At 34.6% G+C, this 25,062-nt stretch overlaps 4 protein-coding genes across 4 annotated transcripts; 2 read left to right on the forward strand and 2 right to left on the reverse strand.

Moving 5' to 3' along the window:
• The first annotated feature begins 240 nt into the window (after positions 1 to 240).
• On the forward strand, positions 241 to 2,722 carry LOC111004641 (Pentatricopeptide repeat (PPR) superfamily protein). The gene has a single exon (XM_022275734.2). It carries the CDS (start codon positions 530 to 532, stop codon positions 2,645 to 2,647), a length of 2,118 nt encoding a protein of 705 aa, XP_022131426.2. The 5' UTR covers positions 241 to 529; the 3' UTR covers positions 2,648 to 2,722.
• Positions 2,723 to 4,805: 2,083 nt separating this feature from the next.
• On the reverse strand, positions 4,806 to 6,430 carry LOC111004561 (protein ENHANCED DISEASE RESISTANCE 2-like). The gene is made up of 2 exons (XM_022275605.2): positions 5,399 to 6,430; positions 4,806 to 5,215 (listed from the first exon to the last, which is right to left on the reverse strand). Exon 1 carries the CDS (start codon positions 6,331 to 6,333, stop codon positions 5,410 to 5,412), a length of 924 nt encoding a protein of 307 aa, XP_022131297.1. The 5' UTR covers positions 6,334 to 6,430; the 3' UTR covers positions 4,806 to 5,215; positions 5,399 to 5,409.
• An 8,311-nt stretch (positions 6,431 to 14,741) lies between these two features.
• Positions 14,742 to 15,404, reverse strand: LOC111004550 (uncharacterized). The gene is made up of 2 exons (XM_088127154.1): positions 15,122 to 15,404; positions 14,742 to 15,034 (listed from the first exon to the last, which is right to left on the reverse strand). Exons 1-2 carry the CDS (start codon positions 15,215 to 15,217, stop codon positions 14,975 to 14,977), a joined length of 156 nt encoding a protein of 51 aa, XP_087983280.1. The 5' UTR covers positions 15,218 to 15,404; the 3' UTR covers positions 14,742 to 14,974.
• A 1,226-nt stretch (positions 15,405 to 16,630) lies between these two features.
• On the forward strand, positions 16,631 to 23,607 carry LOC111004916 (Protein kinase superfamily protein). Its single transcript, XM_022276191.2, has 14 exons — positions 16,631 to 16,946; positions 18,122 to 18,236; positions 18,649 to 18,895; positions 19,172 to 19,213; positions 19,551 to 19,622; positions 19,763 to 19,898; positions 20,064 to 20,221; positions 20,652 to 20,736; positions 20,930 to 21,123; positions 21,381 to 21,542; positions 21,675 to 21,824; positions 22,056 to 22,316; positions 22,552 to 22,824; positions 22,967 to 23,607. The coding sequence occupies exons 1-14, from the start codon at positions 16,889 to 16,891 to the stop codon at positions 23,213 to 23,215; spliced, it is 2,202 nt and encodes a 733-aa protein (XP_022131883.2). The 5' UTR covers positions 16,631 to 16,888; the 3' UTR covers positions 23,216 to 23,607.
• Positions 23,608 to 25,062: the final 1,455 nt, after the last annotated feature.

Genomic DNA, 25,062 nt, shown 5'->3' on the forward strand with positions numbered 1-25,062 from the left:
GAGTATTCCACACTTCTTTATATGATATTTTTGTTGTCAGTTTTTATATTTTATTGATATTCATACAATATATTGGAAATATTTTTAGACTTTCTGAAAATGAAGAATAGCTTGGATTGTCTCTGCTTATTAGAAAAAAAAAAAAACCTATCAAGAACATGAAAAAACTATAGTTAGAAATTTTTTTTTTTTATTTTAAATGATTGAAAACAATTTTTAAGATCTTCATGGGGTTGGTAATGTTACAATTTAGTATTTAGGTTAAATAATTATTTAAATCCCCGACCGATTAACCGATTATGAACGTATCAAATAGATTCATGGATTCCTAAAACTCTTTTTTTTTTCTCCCCAAAATCAACTTTCTACTTGATCCTTCAGAATTCCTTAATTACAGTATTTGTGGCGTTTCCATTTCTGCTATCATTCCCTTTCAGTTACCACCTTCACCGTTATTTGAAGTATTCTGGTTTGATTCAATTACGCTCTGTTTTTTGCCTGCTGGAAAAGAAAGTTGGGCTACCCATGAATGAGGTCACTGGAATCGGCAGTTGGGACATCGTTTCGGGCTTTGTCCCAGCTTTTGTTAAACCATTCCCAGGCTATCAAATTGGGTACCATCGCGGACGTTTACACTTGCAACAATATCCTAAATGGGTATTCAAAATGCAAAGAGTTACGACTCGCGGAGGAACTGTTCGACGAAATGCCCCACAGAGACTCAGTGTCTTGGAATACGATGATCGCAGGGCATATAAACTGTGGAAACTTGGAGACTTCGTGGGATGATCTTAAATGGATGAGAAGGTGTGGTTTTGGGCTGGATGAGTATACTTTTGGAAGCATGCTTAAGGGCATTGCTTGTGCTGGTGTGCTTGATTTGGGTCAGCAGATACATTCTATGGTCATTAAGATGGGTTATGCTGAAAATGTATATGCAGGGAGTGCTCTTCTGGACATGTATGCAAAATGTGAGAGACTTGAGGATGCATATTTGTCGTTCTTGAGCATTTCAAAACAGAATGCTGTTTCGTGGAATGCAATGATTGCAGGATATGCTCAAACAGGCGACTGCAAAACCGCATTTTGGTTGTTGGATTGTATGGAGCAAGAAGGTGAGAAGGTTGATGATGGCACATTTGCTCCTCTTTTGCCTTTGCTTGATGATGCCGACTTCTTTGTCTTAACAAGGCAGATCCATGGAAAAGTGATGAAACATGGATTGGCATCTGTTAATACAATGTGTAATGCCTTGATCACTTCTTATTCAGAATGTGGATCCCTTGATGATGCTGAAAGGATTTTCGATTGTTCAGCAGGCATCCGGGATTTGGTGACATGGAACTCCATGTTAACTGCTTATCTGATGCATAGGAAGGAAGATCTTGCCTTTAAACTCTTGATTGACATGCAAGAACATGGTTTCGAACCAGATTTGTATTCTTACACAAGCATTATTAGTGCTTGTTTCGACGAAGAGCTCAGCAATAATGGGAAATCCTTACATGGGTTGGTGATAAAGAGGGGATTAGAACAATCAGTGCCAATTTCAAATGCATTGATATCTATGTATCTTAAATCCGACAGTGGATCCATGATAGAAGCCCTGTATATATTTGAATCCTTAGAGTCCAAGGACCGTGTGTCTTGGAACTCGATCTTGACTGGACTCTCGCAAACAGGGTTGGGCGAAGATGCGGTAAAGTTCTTTCTGAATATGAGATCGGCAGAAATGGACATCGATCACTATTCATTTTCTGCTGTTCTCAGATCATCCTCATATTTGGCTACCTTTCAGTTGGGACAACAGATTCATGTCTTGGCACTCAAGTACGGTTTGGAGTCCAACGAGTTCGTCGCGAGTTCATTAATCTTCATGTATTCCAAGTGTGGGATTATTGAAGATGCTAGAAAAACATTTGAAGAGGCTTCAAAGAACTCTTCAATCACTTGGAATGCACTCATGTTTGGTTATGCACAACATGGACAGTGCAATGTTGCATTAGACCTCTTCTTCCTAATGGAAGAGAAGAAGGTGAAAATGGATCACATTACCTTCGTCGCCGTCCTAACTGCCTGTAGCCATATCGGTTTAATCGAACAGGGCCGAAAATTCTTGAGGAGCATGGAATCTGATTACGGCATTCCTCCACGGATGGAGAACTATGCTTGTGCAGTTGATCTATTCGGCCGTTCTGGCCATCTCGAGGAAGCCAAAGCCTTAATAGAAGAAATGCCATTCAAACCCGACGCCATGGTGTGGAAGACTTTCCTGGGTGCCTGCCGTTCTTGTGGAAACATTGAATTAGCTTGTCAGGTTGCAAGCCATCTGCTAGAGATGGAGCCTGAAGAGCACTGCACTTATGTTCTCCTCTCAAACATGTATGGAAATCTAATGAGATGGGAAGAAAAGGCCAAAGTGAAAAGGCTAATGAAGGAAAGAGGAGTTAAGAAAGTCCCTGGTTGGAGTTGGATTGAAGTCAAAAATAACGTTCATGCTTTCATTGCAGAAGATCATTCTCACCCCAGTTGCCAACAGATATATTTTGTACTGGAATTACTGGTGGAGGAAATATCAACAATGGAAGCTGACGATGGTTTTGAGTGTTTTTTGGAGCAGGAAGAATTAAGGTACGCAGATGCATAATGTAGTTTTATTGCAGTTTGATTAACTGGGGAACAGTGTTTCAATATACTAGTTTTGTTGTTTGATGCCATTGAATTTGCTGTGTTGCTGAAATTTGAAAGTGTAGGTGAGGTTAGTTCAAGTTGGTTTTTGGCCAAAATTAACATCGAAATTTGACTATTTTTGAAATATCGAGTGAATTGAATTGATGGAGACCAACTACCAAACTGATAAAAGAAGATTTAGGTTCCTTGCGAAACTATTAATTAAAATGTTGAAAGTATGCATATGGTAGCGTTCCTACGTAAGTCTAAGTTCAAAAAGTCGAGTCGTTAATTTAACCGATTGTTTTTTAGTTTTAAATGTTATGAGTCTCTACTATGTTACCGACCAATATGTATTGCTTTTGTTAAGAAAAAAAACCAATATGTATTGCTCAAACCTTTGGTTTCTTTTTTTTTTTTTTTTTCCTTTTTCTTTTCTGATGTAACTTGTACTTCTACCAAAATGAAACATCTTGATTAGAACAAGTTTTTCGATGTTTCAAGATTATTGTATCAAATTAAGCATATAGATTGTTTTAAAAATGTAATATTCCTTTTGATGAAATATTTAAAGTCAGGTTGGTCCAAATTATGAGGTCACAGCCAATTTTATTGTAAATAAATTTGAGTGGATGTGATCCCACTCAAACTAATTTAAAAAGAATTGATGAATCAACCAAACTTTTAATTTCTTTGAACTAATTCAATTGAATATGAGCTTATCCAATTCCAACTATTGGGTTGGTCGATTGATTTCTTGGAATCATTCAATTATCTAAACACCCCTACTTAAAACAACATAATATGATAGGTTAAATATATAATTTAGTTCCTAGTAGTGTCTGATTTTTTTTCCAATTTAATCATCATTATTTTAAAAGTTCTAATTTCATCCTTAGGTATGGAACTTTTTTTATGAAATGGGTAAGGTTTTTTTTTAATAGGTAGGTAACATAAAGTTTCATTAACAAATATTAAAGTGTATTTCCACCTTAAATCATCATTTTGTCTGTTAATTTTCGCATTTTAAGACATTAATATTGATGCCTAGAGAATGAAATGTAAACTTTTGAAAAATAAAAGAACGACAAATAGACATTTTAGTGTATTAATTTATCGATTTAAATATTCTTTTGATTTCTTTACTTTTGATTTTGGTTCATTTAAGTCATTTAAAAATGTCAATTTTGATTCATATACTTTCAACTTTTATTCATTTTAGTTTCTGCATTTTTGAAACATTTGTTTTTGGTCTATGTAATTTAAAACCGTGATCATTTTGATTTGTTTATTGTTATCTCATTTATTTCAATTAAAATTCTTACACCACAAACTTCACTTACCAAATTTTTTGAAATGTATCCATAAATTTATATTGACAAATTTCTGTTATATATAAATTATGTTAAAATTTTGCAAATAAGAACTAAAATAATCACTTTTCAAAAGTAAATAAAAACTTGATATTTTAAAATTATAAAAACTAAAATGATTTATAAATTAAAATAAATATTTTGAGAGTACTTACCTAAAATCATATTTAAATCTAATTTATTTTACTTTTAGTTTGAAGACGAAGGGAAGAGTTTATCGTGTTTAACGTTTGAACTTTTACGATGCTTCGCTTCTCTTTGGAATTGCCATAACTTCTTGTCTTTCTGTTCTGAAAGGACACTCGACAGCACACCAACTCTGAAACAAACTTTTCATTTAAAGGGCACTCACAAACCAAACCAAACCCCTAAATCTAAACTGTCATTTTTCCCCCAACAATCATTATCTTATTAAATTTAGACATCATATAAAAAACCCATCAGCATGAAAAAATATATATATTAGATATTCTATAAAAATTTCAGAAACTCCACTTTAAGACATAAATTTTTATTTGCAAATTTTCATTTCCTATAAAATTTGTGTTCAAAATTTGTAAAATAGAAATAGATACCAAAATTTTCACTTTTTAAAAATAGAGAGTTAAAAACCCAAAATAGATATTTTAAAAGTAGAGAATTCAAAGCTCAAAATAGATATTTTAAAAATACAAAGACTAAATGAATTAAAGTCGAAATTACAATGAGAAAGGATCGTATTAACTAAGATGCTTGCTTAACAAGTTTATGGTTTATACAAGATAGCATAAGAATTGAATTTCATAAATTTGAGTTTATAAGCAAATTTGGATGAAATTAAACGGACTTAAATTTTTCCAAGAAGAAATTGTTAAATTTCTTTATATTTATAGTGGGCCACATCATTGGCAGGCCCACACCATACTCAAAGTTTCAGAATAGATCAACAACCCATTCCAGAAACAGCAAATCGACGTAATCCCGCCGCCGTCGCCGTCGCCGTCCCCACCTCCATTGACGGCTTCTAGTTTCTTCGTTAAAGGGTAATTCGTAATCGTACAGATGGCTACCAATTAATCGAGCGAAATATTCATATTTCGACATCTATTGAAAAGTGATTCCACCGCCAATCTCACAAGATTATAGTCTAACAGCTTCTCGTCTATTGTAGACCAAAATCTCTGCCGTTTGATCTTTAAGAAAATAAATTCCAATTCAATTTCAAGGGGATTTCAGTTGGGAGATGTAGAGAATTTTCTTATCTGTCAGCAAATTATTATCTACAACCACGAATCGAATCGGCGAATCTCTTCTATATTTCCATCTACGGAATTTTCACAAAAGGCAGGATAAAGAAAAAGACTCGGAGATCTTACCGGTAATCGAATTAGTTATCGTCGTCGTCGTCGTCGCCGGGTTTGTGGTGATTCACCTTCGCACATGATAATCCACGCGCCAATGTCGGCGCGTCCACGACGGTCGCCGACGACATCTCCATCTGGCATATCCGGACGGCGCCGAATAGCCTCTCCGGCAACTCCTCCTCGGTCTGCCCCTCGGCCAGAAACCCCATATCTACTGTTACGTTGGTGACGTATCCAAGCGCGAGGTGCAAAATCGCACTGGCTAACGTCGAGCTCGCCATATCTACGTCAATCTCCAAATAGTTAGGTCCTCTGTGGTAATTGCACGTCAATGCCTTCCCTAACAAACACGCGCTGTAATTGCCTACCGCTTTCTTGACGATCCACGGCCCTTTCACGATCCGATTCACCAATTTCAACCGCTGATTTCTGAAAGAGTCATCACCATTGACGAATCGGTGAAGAAGCGAGCCGGATGGAATCAGATCTTCTGTAGCGAAGTAGAATACGGCACTGTACTGATCCTTCCCAGGCACCTGAATGTTAACGGCAATAATAAAGCTCTTCAACGACTTGCCTAGGGCTTGAGCTCTCCTCAGCGCCAGGGCGACGCGATTGTCAGGACGCGCGAGGACGTTGTCGAGTTTGGTACTGGATTTGAGCCAGTCGACGCCGACGGGAGAAAGCAGATAATCGCCGGACGGAGCTTTCTGCCGTTTCGTCAAGTAGGTTTTAGAACGGAGATAGAAGAGATCTCCGGGCGGCGAGGCCCAGCCGTTTATCCCGGTGAGTAGGTCGACGAGGCGCAAGGATCCGCCGTTGATTGACTCGGAAATCCAATCCGCCGTCGTCGTGGACTCGCCGTGTTCGGAGCATCTTCCGGCCGGTTCTCCGACTAAGCTCCGGTGGTTTTGCTTCTGCTTCTGCTTCTGCTTCGTGGGGCACATGGCTTCGAGCTCTCTCTTTCTCTCTCTTTTTCTCTCTTTTTCTCTGAGGTCTAAACAAACTCTTTCTTCTCCTTTATCTCTGGGAGTGGGGAGCGGAAGTGAGAAGTCATTTACGGAAAAAGGCAAATAAATATACAAATATACCCCTCATTTTTTAACTTAATTACGTGACTGCCCTTTGGCGGCCATAGCTCTTTCATTTATTTTTCCACTTTTTTTATTCGCGTGTTTAGTATTTTATTTGCCGACCTATCAGAGATCAAGGAAATTTAATAAATAATATCTTTATTAATCAAGATCGTTTTATTTTAATTAAATTTGAAAAAAAAAAAAGAAAAAAAAGTCACGCTGTCTATATTTCTCTGCCCATGCGCACACGTACATTTATTGTGCACGTTTGTGTATAAAAATCAATTTGTTATGTACTCAAAATAAAAAACAAATCAATTTATTTATTAATATTTTTTAAATCATTAACACTTTGAAAGGATTGTTAGTCTATACAAGCTATTTTCTATTTGTTTTAATAATACATATTACAAGAGTATATATATATTAACAGGTAACGGTGTGAATTTGAATCTTTAGCCTCAAGGAAATGAGTATTTTGATGCATAAATTTGTACCACTTTTGTCTTTACCCTTTATTTATAGAGGATAAAACTTCAGATCAATAGGATATCTTTTCCGTTTGGATTCACGAATTTAAATTCCCAAGGGCAACCTAAATTTAAGGCAATTCGAATTCTTTGGATAAGTGCAATTCTAATTTCTTAGCCCATAAAAGGAAGTCAAATTGGATAAATTATTACTTTTTCCTGACCATAATATAGTAGATGTCATTTACCGCGCTATGCCCATGTATTTGACAAATAATTAGTTTCATAATAATTAAATTATGTTAAAGTTAATGTAATTGTTTTGTATTATATGAAAAGAAATATGTCTTACTAGTGCAAACACTCTATTTAAGATCAAACAATACTCAACATACATACACTGTACATCGCTCTTATATTTAAGTGAAGGCAACACTTAGTTCAAAGCTATTTTAAAATAATCTCTTAAGTTGTCGATGTCGATTTAGGCTTATTCAATTATGTGAAATTCACACCAAATGAAAAAACGGGAACAAGTGTAGATCCTAAAAAACCAATAGCACTGAACACCAATGTGGTGCTAGCCATACACTCCCATACTTAAATTTGTATCGAGTGTAGTTGAGTATGAGAGTATGACTATTTTTTGCATACCTCTAGGGTTTAGTTTACCCTCATATTTATAGAGGTCTAATCCTCATACCTCTAGGAAATCATGCATTTTGGGCCTATGTAGCGGGCAACCGATCGAATCATAGAACTGTTGGTCCGTTTGGGGATTTACCAAGACGGGATAGGTCTGGGTTGGGTTGCGTAGAACAATCAGAGAGGCCCTACCGGAGTTCTCGACCGTCGACCGAGAACTGGTTGGCGTCGAGCCCGGGTTGGCTCTAGTCGATTGAGCCACTCGACTTCGTCTCATTTGATTTGTATATTTGGACATTCTTTTCCTTTGGTCCAATTTAAACCTCTTGTCGTTTCGTTGAGCCTCATTTGATTTGCCTATAACATATGTCATAGCAAATAATAATAATGATGATGAGGATGAAGAAGAGTATTGTCTCATTAATACCAATATAACAAATAAATTAAAAGATTAGTGTCTTATCATTTTTTTTATTTCCTTAAATAAACTCCAATGGTAGGATTAGGAATGAACACAATTTCCTATACTATCAAATCCTCTCTATTTTTTTTTCCTTTTTTTCTAGAGATAATTAGACTATCAAATCCAATAATACTATAATTTTAACATATTTCTAAGATCTCAAAGAGAAAGGGAATCAAATTCCGAAAATAAGGTATCAATGTAAACTATTTACCAAATTGAGTGACCAAAAATACATATTCTTACCATTTTATTTGCACGACTTAAAAATTTAATAAAATGTCTCTCTCTCTCTCTCTCTCCACGTTTTTTGTCATCAATTTGAATTGACATAATTTCTAGAATAGCGGCATGTTTTTCCTTAAATGAATTAATAGAAGAAATAATGATGGTTCCATTGGTTCGTCCTTGTCCCCATCTCTACTTTTGGTCATTAATTAAATTAAATGTTTTAATAAAATGTCTCCGAGAATCAAACCAATGGGATTAAAGAAATAAATTATGGAGGGAAGAATCATGATAGGACAATAATGGTCCACTTTATGCGTTGGATGGGGCCCACTTAATCAAGACCATGCGTTGGAATATCACCCACCGTTCTTTTTCCTTACGGAAATTGAAAGGCAGATGCCATGGATGGCATTGGATGCAAATTCCTCAAATTGTTGGGGGTAGATTCGGAATATGGGCCGATGATTTTTGACGATCAGACGGCCTCGAAATTGACATTGCTGATAGAGACACGTGAGAGACGGAAAATGCTCAATTATAATTATTTATTTTTTAAGTAAATTAAAAAATAGGTATCAAATATTACCTGATATGAATTAAAAATTTGGTAATTATAATTTGGGCATAATTTCAAATCCGCCTCTATAATTTCAAAGGTTTCAATTTAGCTCGATGAAAATGATGTTTATGTCGTCTGATGGAAGGTGAAATTTATTTATTCTATTTTTTTCTTCTTTTAGCCTCATGATCTTATTTATAAGCCCGATTCATTCTGACGTTCCTATTTCTCATATAATTTTCGGGACTTTCCTAACCACCCTCATTTTATTCATCTATTTCTCTTTTAGTCTTCTTTATCTAAAAATATGTTTAGTTTGTTTCACCTAAGAAAATTTACTTCGATTTTATTTCAATTCCATCCTTAAGGAATGGTTAACCTCACAAATTGTCCGTAAATTATCTTTCACAGTAAATGATTGTGCTTCCATGCATCCATGGATTTTAGAGAATAGGACAATTACAATATGGGGGCCATGTTGAATAATTTTCCATCTTCCACGTACTCTAAAATTTTACCAAGTTCTTTATATTTTTTGCTAAATTATAGAAATTTAAATCGAAACATTTAAAACTATTTAAATAAATAATAAAAAATAAACAATATCGATTAAAAAAGTCATATTTACCAAATTTGCAATAAGAAAAGAGTCAGAAGGACAGTGGGCAGGACCAGAAACAGGCATTAATGACGCAAAAAATGAAACTCTGCCTTCTTTGAATAATATAATAATAATAATAATGAATCAGATGAGGGTGAGGATCAAAGGGTTAAGAGGATGCCACGTGGCAGCATGTGCACCCACTGATGGTGGGGCAGCAGGTATGATAACATATTTGGCATGATGCAATTAAAAGGCTGTCTGGAAAACAGAGCAGGGTTATTTATGGAAAAAAGTAATTTTATATTGGTTTTTTAGGCATGTTGACAGAGGTTGGGGAAAAAATATGATAATTTCATGTGATTGTCATTAGGTGGGAAGGAAATGGTCTGGTTGGTTTTTAAAAATTTAATCAATTCATTTATTATAGTCAAACATTGAGATTAGCAAAACACATGTATTTTTTTTTTCATCACAAAAACACATGTATTTTAAAGCTTATGGGGGAAAAGTTTGACTTGTAAATTGGATTTTTTTAGCTTTGTCGAGCAAATATTTGAGTTTGCTAATATGTATACTTCTAAACTATATTTTTTAGAAAATGTATTAACTTCAACTATTCACAAATAGACGGATTAGATAAACTCAAATTTCTAAAATTTATTTATCTTTATAATGCTTTAGGTCCAAGATTCATAATCCAATTTCACACATAGTAGTTTCGGTGTATTCCCTTACGATTTTTAGGTCTGTCATTAAGACTGTCCCTACAAAACAATAAAGTTTAAAGTCAAACGTGCTTAATTTTAGAGTTTGATAGAATTACAACAAAACAAAAAGTGCATCTTATTGGTATAAATAATTACTATAAATTCTTTTAATCGTGTATTAATCATGGTTGCATGATTTCAGGATCCTCGCAATTGGATCAATATGGTGTCAATTTATTCATGTACCTCTCCTCCATTCGAATGATACGCATCTACTCAATCTTACTATTTCAAACCTATGAGAACATTCCCGGGAAAGTTGGGTGATGTTAAAAGGACATTTTTGTATTTTTCAAAATATCATACCAAATATTAATTTTGGTTAGGGTTGTTTTGAAAAACAATTTTCAATATTGAATAAGGGACATTGACTCGTAGTGTAGAAAGTCTTTTTCAGAAAGCATTAATGTGTAAAATAATTATCTAATGGCACACAATGACTAAGTTTTCCTTGATCAGCTCATGAGAACTTATTTGAAAATGCAAACTTTCTGATCTAGTAATCAGCTAAAATATTTGTCATATTTGTAGTTTCTTATTATTTTATAAAACATATTCAGCAGAAACAAGCTTTAAATATTGTTAAAAAAAAAAGAAAAAAGCTTTAAATAGTCAAAAGAATTTTCAAGAAAGACATTCATGTTTCGCTTTCATGATTATGACACTGAAATTAACCTTTGAAATATTTGGTGCGTCAAAAAGATACCGAAAAAGTTGGAATATCATTGAAAATTTCAAATAACTATTTTAATCTCATATTTTTTTTTTGTTTTGGTTCATTTCAGTGAATGTAATTTTAACTTTGGATTTGGTATATTAAAAAAGTGCTACACTTGAAAAAAATGGTTATTTCGTCCATTTAATTTTATTTTTAATCTCATTTTGTCTATCACAATTTCAATACAATACTACACTCAACATATTTTTTGAAATGTAACCGTGACTTTTTATTAAAAGATTTTCATTTTGTGTAGAATTTATATTAAAATTTTACAAATAAGGACCAAATCGTCACTTTTTTAAAGTATAGGGACCAATACGAGCTTTTGAAAAATACAAAAACTAAAATTAACTAAAGTTAAAAATATAGGAACTTATGGGAACCAAAATAAACATAAACTGAAAGTATAATGACTAAAATAATATTTCAACAAAAAAAGGTTTAGACGTTACTTTGGTCCCTAAACTTTAAATATTGAACTTTATTCCCTAAACTTTTAAATTGTCTATTTTAATCCTTACAATTTTTGTATTTATTTTATTTTATTTTAAACATGATCTTTTTTAGTTTATGAACTTTCTTCTTCTTCTTCTTTTTCTTTTCTTTTTAGCAATTTAGCATTCTTCTTCTTCTTTTTTTTTCTTTCTTTTTAGCAATTTAGCAACGTGACTTCCAATGTGTGTTAGTTAAGGTAAGAATTGATGTAGATATGAGATGAAAAAATAATAACAATGATCGAAACAATTCTTCTTCTTCTTCTTTTTTTTAATTGAGAACTAAAGTAGACATTAAAAAATTTAATGAGCAAATAGTTATGTTTCTTTAAAAAGTTGATAAACTAAAACAAAATGTAAACGTAATATATTTAAAATGAAATTTACAAAAGAAATGGTCCCAACAGTACTAGAATAGGTTGCGGAATTGAGTTTGTCGTTCTACTGGAAAGGCGTCAGAAGAAAGATGATGAAAAAATGTCCAATTTGTTTACGTGTTAATTATTCATTCCCAAACCGGGTTATAAAGTTTATTCGTTTTTCTTTTTCTTTTTTCTTTTTAACACAACAAGTGAGATAGAAATTCAAATTCATGACCACTTAATAAGACCTAATTTGTAGACCAAATATCCCTTAGTTAGCCAAATGACTCGGTGAGTAAAAAAATATTGTTTATCCTTGCAAATTTAACAAATATCCAACCTAATCTTTACAAATTTGATCTATTGATCGAAGATATATGTCTCATTCTAAATACTTGCTAATATCATAAACAATGGCTACTCTATGGTTTTACATCTGTCTCATTCGATAAGATGATGCACCCATTAATCGACTCCTCCCAATCACATCCATCTTATGATATTTTTACCACATTTATGCGAATATGTGATGGAACTAATATAGACAAATCTTGAAACTTTATATATTAAGGATGCATCTACAAAGAAGGAAAAAAAGGAGAACGAGAAAACTTCATTTTCTAAAGAAAAACAGCTTCATACTTCAGGACTTCTTCTGAAGCACTCTAGATTTCAGATGGCTATAGATAGATAAGGAAAATTTTACCATATTAATCTGTCGATGCTCTTCCATTTTTCAAAAGGCAATCCATAAGAAATTAACCATTGAAAAACAAAAGCCTTTTTGGCTTTTACCGTATTACAGACTTTCTTCGTGTCGATGCTCTTCCATTGATAAGGTAAGTAGGAACCGAACCCGAAATTGCCTCCAAACAAAACTAACATGAAGAAAGTCTGTAATATGAAGAAAGCATCTATTTATGTCATCATCTCTGAAATCCTGGATCATCCTTAGCTGGAAAAACACAAGTATGACATGAAAATGCAAGAGGGCTAGTGAAATATACATATTGCTTCCAAAAGACAGCTAGAATCACTCTGTAAAGAAGAACCCACTATTACAATCACGCTCATCTTTCTATAAATCCAATTTCTTACCACATAGTGCTGTGTTGGTGCCTGGTACTTATACAAAGAAAAAGTGACGAATAAGCACAAAATTTCTAGCAGTTACCTTACGTATGAGCTTTATACATAATGGAGAAAGTACGCGTAAGTAATCCATCCATCAAGAGAACGGCACCACTACTTGCCAGTGTTTTCAAGGTAAATGGTGCATTTGAAAGTGAGAAGTTTCTCATTTAAGAAAATAAGAGAGCAAAAGTCATCAACTAACTGAAGGGGTAATTTATCTTTTAGTAACAGAAAAATATAGTTTTATTGATAGTTTTATTGATAAGATTCAAGAGGATGGAATACAAATTAAGATAGAGTGTAATACATATTTTTGACGAACATGTTATGGAATGCATTGTTGGATATATAAAAATCTATTTGATGATAAAATAACAACAAAGAAGAAGATTTACTGTCAATACTACAAGGTAGGAGGCATGAATATGTTTTGATTTGATATGCTAATTTGATGCCGCACTCAATTTCTCTTTGATACCCCACTCATTTTCAAGAGTGGGAAAAGGACATTTCAGCTAAACTAAAACCTGAAGATTGCCTTTATTCACTATAAGGTGCAAAAGCGAAAAGAAGGCAACAAAATGATCATGATCATGACAACCAAGATGAGCACATATTTGAAGAAACACACTGTGGCTGACTGTTAGGTACAAATGCCCTACCCCAGCCCGACTGTCATTCAATATTGCATCTAAACAATAATTTGGACTCAATATTTCATGAAAGATATAGATGATGAGATATAGGCATAGCAAGTCTCCTAGTGAGCATAAAGTCAACTCTAGTATTCACTTAACAGATATATATATATATCAAATGTTAACATTTTTACATTGGGAAAATACATATGTAAAAATTTAAAATACATCGATCTCAAGGAAGTATAGAAGTATAATAAATGATATTCAAATTATGATCCCATCAAGCCTCAATTGATGTTGATTCCGGACCTCTCCAAAATTATTCTTCAGTACTTTTACAGGCCTTATGTATCTCAAATAATCTACCTCCAAGGCATAAGAACTTTCTATTTAAATTTAATACTAAATAGCTCAAAACCTACCTCTTTCTAGAGTATCTAGAATAATCACTTTCTTCTTTCTAGATTTTTCATTGAAAATAGAATTTCATTCATTTAGGACACTGCTACTTGAACTAATCTTTTCAAATCAACAATATTGTAAAACAGCTTGTTTGATTTACAACGTAGGTGATCTTGATCCAGCATAACCGAAAACCTTTTTCAACACCATATAGATCTTTTAACGTCAAATTCACATCTAGAACTCTTTTGACTATATAAAACCCAGATGTGCAGAAAATCCAAGGAAAAAGTGTTAAATTAAATAAGTTTTGCAGATCGTCCAAAAATAAAAAATTGTTCTTTACATCAGCAAAATTTGACTAGTTACGAAATTTTGTTACTACTCACTAACTCGGTGGGAAAAAAGTTTGTGGTGCTATCAGTCCACAAGAATGCAGCAATCCGCTCTTTGTGGAACAAGAAGCATAACGGATTACCTTTCATGGGAAATCCACAGAGAGCAAGGATATTTGTTCCTATTTTTTTCTTTTTATTTAAAAAATTCAATAGAAAACGTTGTACTTTATTATGTTCCCCTAAAATCAACTCCTCAATAATCAATTTCAGAATAAAATATTTTCAATCATTTCTTCAGCCGATCTTACAATGATGACATGGTCTCAAATGAAAACTAAAGACATAAATTCACCAAATGAGTTTCGAAAGGCCCTACGAAAGCCTAGTTTGTTTATAAAATTACTAAGCAGTATAGAACCCAGCTTTCCAAGATAACCAACACCAAACAAGACACAAATATGTGGCTCCTCTAATAGTTTCATGAATTGAAAATCCATACAAATACAAATTTAAATGCAAGAAAATTTGCTACATTCTTACAGTACCAAAGTACGATACTTACAGCGACTGAAACATTGGTAAATGGCTCCTTTCGACCGCCTAATTAACATCAGTGTCACATAACAATTAACGAATTAGGGTTTGACTAGAGTTTCTTTAGGGAATGAATCATACAGTAACTCAGTGCGCCTTCCTCCTCGGAGGTTGTTTTTGGGTTGCTAGCCTATAAATCCAGTATACCTGCATAAATTGCGCGGAAGTGAGAAAACGTAAGAGTTGAGTTTGAATACATTGCAAAAAAAAAAAAAAATTGAAGTTGGAGAGTACCAAAGCGAAGACATGAGCTGCTATGATGAGAACAAGGATGAAAGGTATTGCATCAGGGATCCAGGGACCTGGGGCTGACTGTTGCTCTTTCGCCATTTTCGCCTACGAGAGATCGATGAAGAGATTGGAGAATGAGCAAAATAAACCCTGAATCGAGGGTTTTTCAAATTTTACTGCCCTGCTCAGTCCAACTAGCGTCGCAGACGGTGATTGGAAATTTTGGGGGTGGTGTTGTTTCTTCTCTGATCACGCCATGGAAGAAAGCATATTTAACAATGGGGGAATATTAAATTAAATATATCGACGGGAATTTGTTTTTTATTTTTTACTCTAATTAGTCAACGAAGTGATTTTAACTTTCTAACTTCAAATTTATTAATTGAAATTAGACTGCTGTGTGTGTGATGTGAATTATAAAATTATTGGTTGGATTAGGGATGGTTTATTAATTTAATTTTAAGCAATTTTATAACTTAAGTAATGAGGATTCGAACCCATAATCTTTTGATTAGAGACATATATCAATTATGGCTGACTTATGCTCGTTTTAGTCCAATTTAAGTATACTTAACCATATATTTAAACTTTAGTTGGGTTGAATTGATTAATGCATCAAGACATATTCAACTAAAAAGTCATACACTTGAATCCCGACTTCTACGTGATGTTGTTGTACTATAAAAAAATAATTTTTCTTTTATTTCACATTATTGATGAAATCAAAATTTTAATTTTAAGACTATGTATGAGTTTGAGATTCTTTTTTCAACAGACTTTGATGTGTTTTAAAAATAAGTGTTTTGAGTCAATTTTAGAATAAACATGGTTTTTAATATAATCTAACAAAACTACAACACTTGGATTCGAACTTAAAGCCCTATTTTGGTCAGGGATAAGAATTTTTAATTTCAAATTATTTTGATTATTAAAAAGTTTGAAAGGTGATTTTAATTGGCTAATTAAAAAAATAAACAACGACTCAAACTATTTAAGCATTTTTTCTTTTCAACCTTCCAAATTAGAGAGATATATATTTTTTTTGCAAAGGAATCAGAGATATAATTCATCCCCGATCCCTATAGAGCAAAAGAGCTATCTGGTGATCCCTAAGTTGCAGCACCGATCGTTAATAGATATTTTATCCATTTAATTATGAATTTAAGACATTATTTATGGGTTGTAACTTGTAAATTTGATATTTATTACCTTATTATTTTGGATGCAATGCCCTAGAAAATAAAGATTAAGTTTCAACTTGGTTTATATTTTGTAATTAAGTACCCTCACTTTTGGTTCAATGGTATAAATAGAGTGAGTTTGAAAGTCGCACTAATAGTATTAATCCATTTTTTAACTGGCTTTAAAATATTAGTCGTAGGTCCTGCATTCAAATCTACGCCACCATATGTGGTAAAAAAAAAAATTAAAATCTCAAGACCAAAATAATAGATTAAAGAAAATACTTGAATCCTTTTTACCATTGTTTTCCATAAATCAAAGGGTAAGAATGAGAAAACGAGTTGCACTACAATTTCTTCAAAGCTGCAGGTATATGCTGGAGGCGCCAAGTAGACCCCAGACGTGTCAATTTCTCGTTTCCTCAGGCAAACTACTCTGCCCTCTTCACTTCCGTCGCCCACTCTACGCAGGCCTCCGCAGAAACAGCTTCGTTGCCTCACTTCTTCCGAGCAATTGGTGGAGCAAACGCATCTCTAATGGATTCTCCAGTCTCTTGTTGTATTTCTTGTTCTTTCTAGTCATCAGCCGATGAGGAATGCCGTTGCGCGCCTCAACCGTCACCGCCTGCTCACTGCGGCCTGCCGAGGTACCTTTATTGTTTCTCTTCACTGATATTACTTGCATTTTTCTGATTCTTTTTGTTGCTGCGATGTCTGCCTGGTGATTTTAATGAGATGTGTGGAGGGAGAAATCACTCCGAAGTTCCACCGAGGAACGTAATTTGATATCAACGACGTTAGGATGTTCTTTTTTGGCTTTCTTAACCATCTCATGTTAAACGCGTTATGATATTCTTGTTTCGGTGTTTTACATTTTTCTTGATTTGATTGTATCTCCGTTGTTATTTTTTACTTTAATTTGATCTGTGCGAGTAATTTGTCGACTCTTCAAATTGTATCTGGTAATGAACAACATAGGTTAAGCTAGCTTTTGTCGACTTCTGTTGTTCTGCTATTCTTAATTGAGTTTTTTTGTAATAATTAATTTGAGGACAAATTCCGACGAGCTTATCTAATCGTGAACTATATTGCCTGGGATCTGAAATCGACCATGTTTACATTCGTTCATTAAATAAATTTGCAAGCAGATTGGAATCAATGTCCTCTGGGTATCTGCTGCCTGATTCACAGAACCTCTGATTCCATAAACAGGATCGTTTGGAACGACATTTAATACATGGAATTGAGATATTTTTGGTTCAAATGTGTCGCTGAGTTTGTTTGTTCTTGAATCCTTAGCTTACTATATGCTATTGGTTGCAAAATCGCGAATCAAATGCCTTGATATATTTGTCCTTTCAAATATCTATGTGATTAGCTGCTCTGTTGGAATCATGCTATGGACTTGGATTTAAGTCTGAGAAGATGTTTTGTTTACTGAGCTTTTATCTAACTGAGCTTCTCCGTGTAACCATCCTATCATTTTCTATTTTGGAGAGCCCCTCTGTGTAACCATCCGACTGTTTTCTATTTTGGATTGAATCAATATATCAAGCCTTTGAGTGAAAGAAATAGGATGTCGAATTTGTTATCCACTTGGTAGATCTCATTTGCAAAACTTTGATTTGTGAAGAACTGTTCTACATTCCAATATGCTTCCAAGTGCAAATAATTGTTGGAAGGAATTTCATTTAGCTGTTTAATGAAACCATGCTGGTCCGCTATGGGGAATGGCCACCGTTTCAATTTCACATACAATGTATATTAGGATGTAACTATTTCAATCTTCAATTACAATTTACAAACTGTGTTACTTTTGCAGATATACGCCATGACAATGATTTTGGAAAATGCATATCATTGGGATACTTTCAGTATACTCAAGTTCTGAGGAGACAAGATGTTTGTCTCCTGTCAAACTTGTTTCACCAAAAGTTGTGAGTGGATGCCCATATTTGAGTAGGGATTGTTGTAATTTTTTGATAGGAACCAGTCTACTTATGCATCAGGGTAATAGCCAAGGGAGTTTCAGGAGCTCCCTGCCTCCCCTTACCTCACTCATAGAGCAAGTACAAGAAATTACTCCAAACAAGAATACCCCCAGATCCAATCTTTTCCTCTATATCAACCTTACCCAAAACTAACTATTATTTTTTGGGTCCCACAGATGGTCCCTCTACTCTAATAACAACAAAATTCGGCAAAGCTACTCCTGTGCTGCCTTCCCCTTCCTACGACTATACATTTTTCATAATAGGGGGTCTACCAATTTTTTTGTCCGGTTTTGTTTTTGCTTAATAGTTTTTTGTTTGCTATAGCGCTTTACCTAGATATGTGGTCGTGGTGCAGATTTTCTACCAGCTATTCAAGCGTACATGGTGAAAGGCCATCTGCAGAGTATGCAAAGTTGAGGAAGCAATTGCTGGAAAGTGAATTTGGGCATGCAGTTGGAACTTACGGATCCAAAAGACTTTCCTCTATCTATCACTTTGGTCCAGCTTTGGCGCTATATAGAGCAGCAATTATTTCATTCCATGTATTGAAGCTAACCATATGGCGGTTCTTTGTTAATGACTTAAAAAAACGTGCTATTAAGGTATTATCATACACATTTTTTCAAAAGTTTTCATCTGTGAATAGCCTTTTAGTATAATAGATAAAATGTGGTCAATGAAGCTCAACTGTCTAAATATATGTCTATCCCATTCCCTTTTTTATCGTTTGTGTTTTAAAAAATGTGGGTGTGTTATGCCCCATTTGCTTTTAGTTTAATTATCTTAAAGAAAGGAAGTATTATAGGAGATCTTCTATTATACAGAGTATGATGTCCATAGTTGAACTTAATAAGGTTTTTTTTTTTGTTTTGCTGCAGTTTCGAGAAACTCTAATCAGACTGGGGCCTTTCTATGTCAAGGCAAGACATTTTCTTTCTAATTAATTTGAAATGTCTGTCCAACCTCCAACTTTTGGAACTGTGCATTTTCTTTAATATGCTTTTAAACATCATGACCTATGTGAAATGAGGTGCAAAAGGTCTCACCAATGTTTATCTGTTTCTTGTATTGGTAAATATTATAACTTCAAGTTGGTTAATGGTGAAAAGAGATGGACAAAATTAATGTAATTATGTTTGAATTACCCCACCGGTGTTTATCTATTGCTTGTATTGATAATATTAAAACTTCAAGTTGGTCGATGGTGAAAACTGAAAAGAGATGGACAAAATTAATGTAATTGTGCTTGAATTGCAGCTTGGGCAGGCCTTGAGCACGAGGCCAGATATATTGCCAACAGTGTATTGTCAAGAACTTGCAAGGTTACAGGTATGCCAAGGTTTTCTTAGTTCTCTATTAGATGTGACCTGTCAGATACTGCATGCATTATAAATAATCTTCTCACACGATTTTCTACCCTGCTACCTTATTCCAAACCATTCTGATAGTTTGAGCTTTCTTTTCTCAAGGATAACATACCTCCATTTCCTACTCGCCAAGCAATCAAATCTATTGAGAACCAGTTGGGTCGTCCTGTTTCACAAATTTTTGCTGATATCAGCCCAGAGCCTGTTGCAGCTGCATCCTTAGGGCAGGTCTATAAGGGTTAGTGGCATTCACCTTCCTGAATGAAAATTTTGCTTCTTCATTGGAAATTCTATCAATCCATCTCTTCATACTCATCTGCTAAATGGGTGTTCAGATATGGATCTGAATGTTTCAATGTAAGCTAAAGTTAAATACCCATTTTTTCTGCTTCAAGTCTTGCAGCTCACCTGCATTCTGGAGAGCTTGTAGCTGTCAAAGTACAAAGGCCTGGAATGTCTCTTTCATTGACTCTTGATGCCTTGTTGTTCCAGATGATTGGTGGCCAACTAAAACGATTTGCCAAGGCCCGAAAAGATTTATTAGTAGCTGTTAATGAAATGGTGAGCCTTTGCATACTTTTTAAAATTGATTTTCTTTTCAATTTATGGTTTTCTCCATAAATTATTCTATTAGTACCATTTAGATGGATTGGTTTTCCCCATTTTATGGTCACTTTAATTGTGAATATCTCTGAAAATTATGCTGAAAGTCATTAATCATATATTTTTAATTTAAGGTGGTGTTAGTTTGATATCTCTTGAATCATGTCTGAAATTATTAATCAGGATGTTAAGATTTTAGAGCTTCCTGACTGCATTTTTTTTACACTGAAATCCCCAAGGTTAACTATTCCCTGGGCTTCTTGCATGACCTCTCAAAGATTGGAAACATCCTTCCCTTGTCTTCCTCCCGTATCTTTTCTTATTTATTGATGAGACTGTCGACTGCCTTGCTTCTTGTTCACATTCAGGGCTTTCCTTTAATGAACAGGTCAGACACATGTTTGATGAAATCAATTACATTCAAGAAGGGAAAAATGCCGAGCGTTTTTCTTCTCTCTATGGATGTCAACCATGTAAGTGCTAAGGTACACTTATAATGTCCTAGGCATACTACTACTTCCATGGATTGAAGCCAGTAGACATCCAATTTCTAACTAAAAAATATTTCCTCTAGGTAGTTCTCAATTTTGGGTATCTTCAATTGGTTTCTGATAACTGACTAGCATTTGTATGATTTTCTTGTTAACAACTCATTATTATAAGCAGGTGACAGTGAGAAGATGTCTGCAGTCAAGAACACTGTCAAATATAAGAAAGCAAACTTTGTTAAAGTCCCCAAAATATATTGGGACTTTACTAGATCGGCTGTGCTTACCATGGAATGGATTGATGGAATAAAGCTTACTGATGAAACTGGCTTGCAAAAGGCTTATCTGAATAGGAGGGAGCTCATTGATCAGGTACTGTTTAGAAATTGTTCATTTACGTCTTGTTTCTCTTTCCAATCTTTTTATATTACCTTTATTATTAATATAAGATTGTTTCTTTAAAAATAAAATGTTTCACTTTTGTCCTTGGTATGCAGCTGTGTCCATTTTCTAAATATCAAATTTCGGATTTTTGCGTGCTTGTATATAAGCCATTTCTTGAAGTAGACTATTTACATAAGATTAAACATGTCATATTTTATAAATATTATCTCCTTTCTACCTCATAGGGATTATATTGCTCTTTGAGGCAATTGCTTGAGGTGGGTTTTTTTCATGCTGATCCACATCCAGGAAACCTTGTTGCTACTGAGAATGGCTCTCTTGCATATTTTGATTTTGGGATGATGGGTGATATTCCTCGGCATTACCGTGTTGGACTGATTCGAGTGGTATGAAAATATAATTCAACATCTGGTTAAAGATAGCTTTTGTTAAATATGATGCATTTGACTATTTTGAGGTTTACCACTGTTTTTGAGGAAGAATTTGGTAGAATGCTGTGCAATTCTGTTCTTTTTCAGCTGGTGCACTTTGTTAATCGTGACTCGCTTGGTTTGGCAAATGATTTTCTTTCTTTGGGATTCATTCCTGAAGGCGTTGATATCCAATTGGTTTCTGATGCACTAAAGGCATCATTTGGCGATGGAAAAAAACTGTCCCAGGATTTTCAGGTTTGCCTTCATTTCTTTAGTTCCTGGATTTTAATTTGCACATTAATGTCCTTATTCCAATTTGAGCATCAATTTAAAAACTTGGAGCACAATTCCCACCCACACCCCCCCCCCCCCCCCCCCCCCCCCCCTGCACACCAAAAAAATAAAAAATAAAAAAATCTCCTTATCCATTTTCCACCATGTTGAAAGTTGAAAGCTCTTATGCGTCCAAATTGACATTGATTTCAGGGAATAATGAACCAGCTGTACAATGTTATGTATGAATTTAATTTTTCCCTTCCTCCGGACTATGCCTTGGTCATAAGAGCACTAGGATCACTTGAAGGCACTGCAAAAGTCCTTGATCCTGAATTCAAGGTCGTGGAAAGTGCATATCCTTTTGTCATTGGAAGGCTCTTGGAAGATCCAAGCCCTGATATGAGAAGAATTTTGCGGGAACTCCTCATCCGTAATGATGGATCCATTAGGTGGAATCGGCTTGAGTGCTTAGTAGGGTTTTCCTCTTATTTCTCCATCATGTAGCAAGTACTTTGTCATGGTGAATGAATGTAATAGTGACAACGCATAGGCACATGTTTTAATTTTTGGTTGTATTTATTTTACTTTTTATGTTCTGTTTGCATATTATGTACTTTTGGATTTTATTTCCGAAATATAAACTACGTTTTAGGAGATCCGGCTGCTTTCTTTTTTCCCATCTTAACAAAGAAAATTATTGTTACAGGTTGCAGCCATTTCTGAACAGGCTTCTGAGCCAAGCGAGGAATCCTCCAAGGATAATTCTTCAAACCCCCTTGGATGGAAATCATTTGACATGCAAGCTGTTGTCGCAGCAACTGAGGATCTTTTGCTATTCGTTCTCTCTAAGAAAGGTTCAAGAGTACGTGTTTTCCTTATCCGTGACATCATTGGAGCAATTGATATTGCTCTGCAGGATGAAGTTTTTGGATGCTCATTGGATGAGAAGCGCCAGACAAGATCCACCCCAGAATCCGAGGTTTGTTCAACTCATCTGTACAGATTTGCTTCAAATAATAGCCTTCATAAATCAACCATTCTTGAAGTCCCTTGGGAGATATCCGATAAAATCGGAACAAAGTTGTTAGGGCCATGAACTATTTGGTGTATTGTATTTACAGGATCAGGCTATGCTGGGAAGAGTTGTTCACGGGTTCCAGTGTCTCCGTGAAGCAATCAAATTAGCACCACAGGTGTGGACCGCTATGCTGATTCGCATGGCATCAAAGCCTGAGGTTCATAGGTTCTCTCTGGACGTCATTTCAAGCATTATCATGCATCTCGGTAGAAAAATCCCTGACCATCTTTGGGTTTGTATTTCAAGATTCCTGCACGACTTGGAGAGAGACTACGGTTCTAACAAACTATGAGGAAAGTTCCTCTCTCTCTCTTTTAAACACTTATTTGTCTCTCTTCATAGATCATTAGTTTACATTTTTTAAGAAATCAATGATAATCGCTAGTATAGCTCTTATGGATCCCTTACAGAATCTGTAGATTGTTAAATTGAGAGCTCAGAGAGTTTTCAAAATCCTATATTGGATTGCTCCATAGGTTGGAAGACTTCTTTTATTTGAATTTTGGAGGAAAGTTCTAAATTTATTAGAAGTGATTAGTTGAACCATTAGTAGTGGGCTAGCAAAATTCTAGCTTTTATGTAATCAATTTATTTTCGATAGGTGGACCTCAGTGATGATAAAAAAATAATCATTTTATTGATTGAACTCTTAAATGTACAAGTTGTTATTATTATTTGTAGTAATTCTCTATAATTTAGAATAGTGTCCTAGCCCCCGGCCTGCCCTACACTTTCCAATGCACGTCGTGAACATATACACATGTGCGGTGCATCGTGCTTGGGTCCATGTATGCGACATAAGGGTCTCTCATGTCTCTGCTGGCGTTTGCCATGTTTTTATTTGAAGTATTTTTGGGTACGTGCAAAGTGAGACAATAAATTGGCTTGGTTTAATGTAGGGTAGTTAGACTTCAGGTTTATATTTTGTATTAGTTCAGTTTATTTGTCGAAATTTGCACGTTAGCTTTATTATCTTGCTATTCTCCCTCATCTTTTCAAGTAACAAAAGACAAGATGGAAAAATTAGGTAGGATTAACTTAAAATAAACAAACTAAGAAAAATGTATTATCCTACTTAGATTACCAATTGATTAATTGGTTGGTGACATGACATCTCATCTTCTCCATGAAAAAGGGCCCACTTTATGTTGAGATTGAAGCAAGAGATGGGAACAAATTTGTAAGAAGCACTTTAAGAAGGCAACAAGGGAAAGGTGTGTTCGTCTGTCTCAATCATAGTCTCTTTGAAGCTCATATCATGTGCAAAGTGGGCCTCAAAATAGAAATCCAAGGAAACAAAGGTTATCAAAGAGAGGATTTTATTTAGGGATAACAAAGCATATGGTCTTTAATAAATCAATATTATAAGTGTCTAAAATATAGAGATTTTTCATTTTTGATTCAAGGGCTTCATGTTTAATGTCTAAAATAGTTGTCTAATTATAGGTCCTTTCTTACATGCCACCATGAGACAAGTTAAAAAATAAAAATTGAAATAAGAGAAGAAGTATTTTACATTGAATTTGCTTGCAAATAGTTGTCGTACAATTGGTTCTCTCTTTCAGTATCGGCGTTTTCCTTTTTTTTCTTTCTTTCATCAATCTCCTTTTCACCCTAAAAGATAGAAAACCTAGATTCATCAATTTCCTTGTTTCCTCTTGCAATTCAGCGGTTCACCGCCAAAGATTTTTGCAACTTTTCGGTACAATTCACCTCCTCTCAGCCACGCGACCAATTTACGACATTTTTCAGTGCGACTCACCTCCTGCACTTTCCAACACGAGATTTTCTAGCGTGAATCACCTCCTTTAAGTGATGCGAATAGTTACTGGCATGAATCACCTCCTAAGCGATGCAAACACTTTTCAACGTGACTCACCTTCTTTGGTTGCATGAAGGTTTTGAAGGAGGTATAATCTGTAGAGTGACATTCAGTTTAAGGCGTATACTTTTTTGAGTTTAGCATTCTTGTATAGGCAGAGTATGATTTTTCGAATTTCGATTTGAGGGTATTATTTTTAGACTTTAGCATTAGGTTTGGGGGATATGATTCAGTTTTGAGGGCCAATTTCAATTTTCAGTCCAACATTTAAACATATATAGTGTATAACCTATATGTTATATTATGTGGTAATGTTA

Source organism: Momordica charantia (genome assembly GCF_013281855.1).
Source record: "Momordica charantia cultivar OHB3-1 chromosome 8 unlocalized genomic scaffold, Mcharantia_2.0 BLBB01000008.1, whole genome shotgun sequence".
NCBI lineage: Eukaryota > Viridiplantae > Streptophyta > Magnoliopsida > Cucurbitales > Cucurbitaceae > Momordica > Momordica charantia.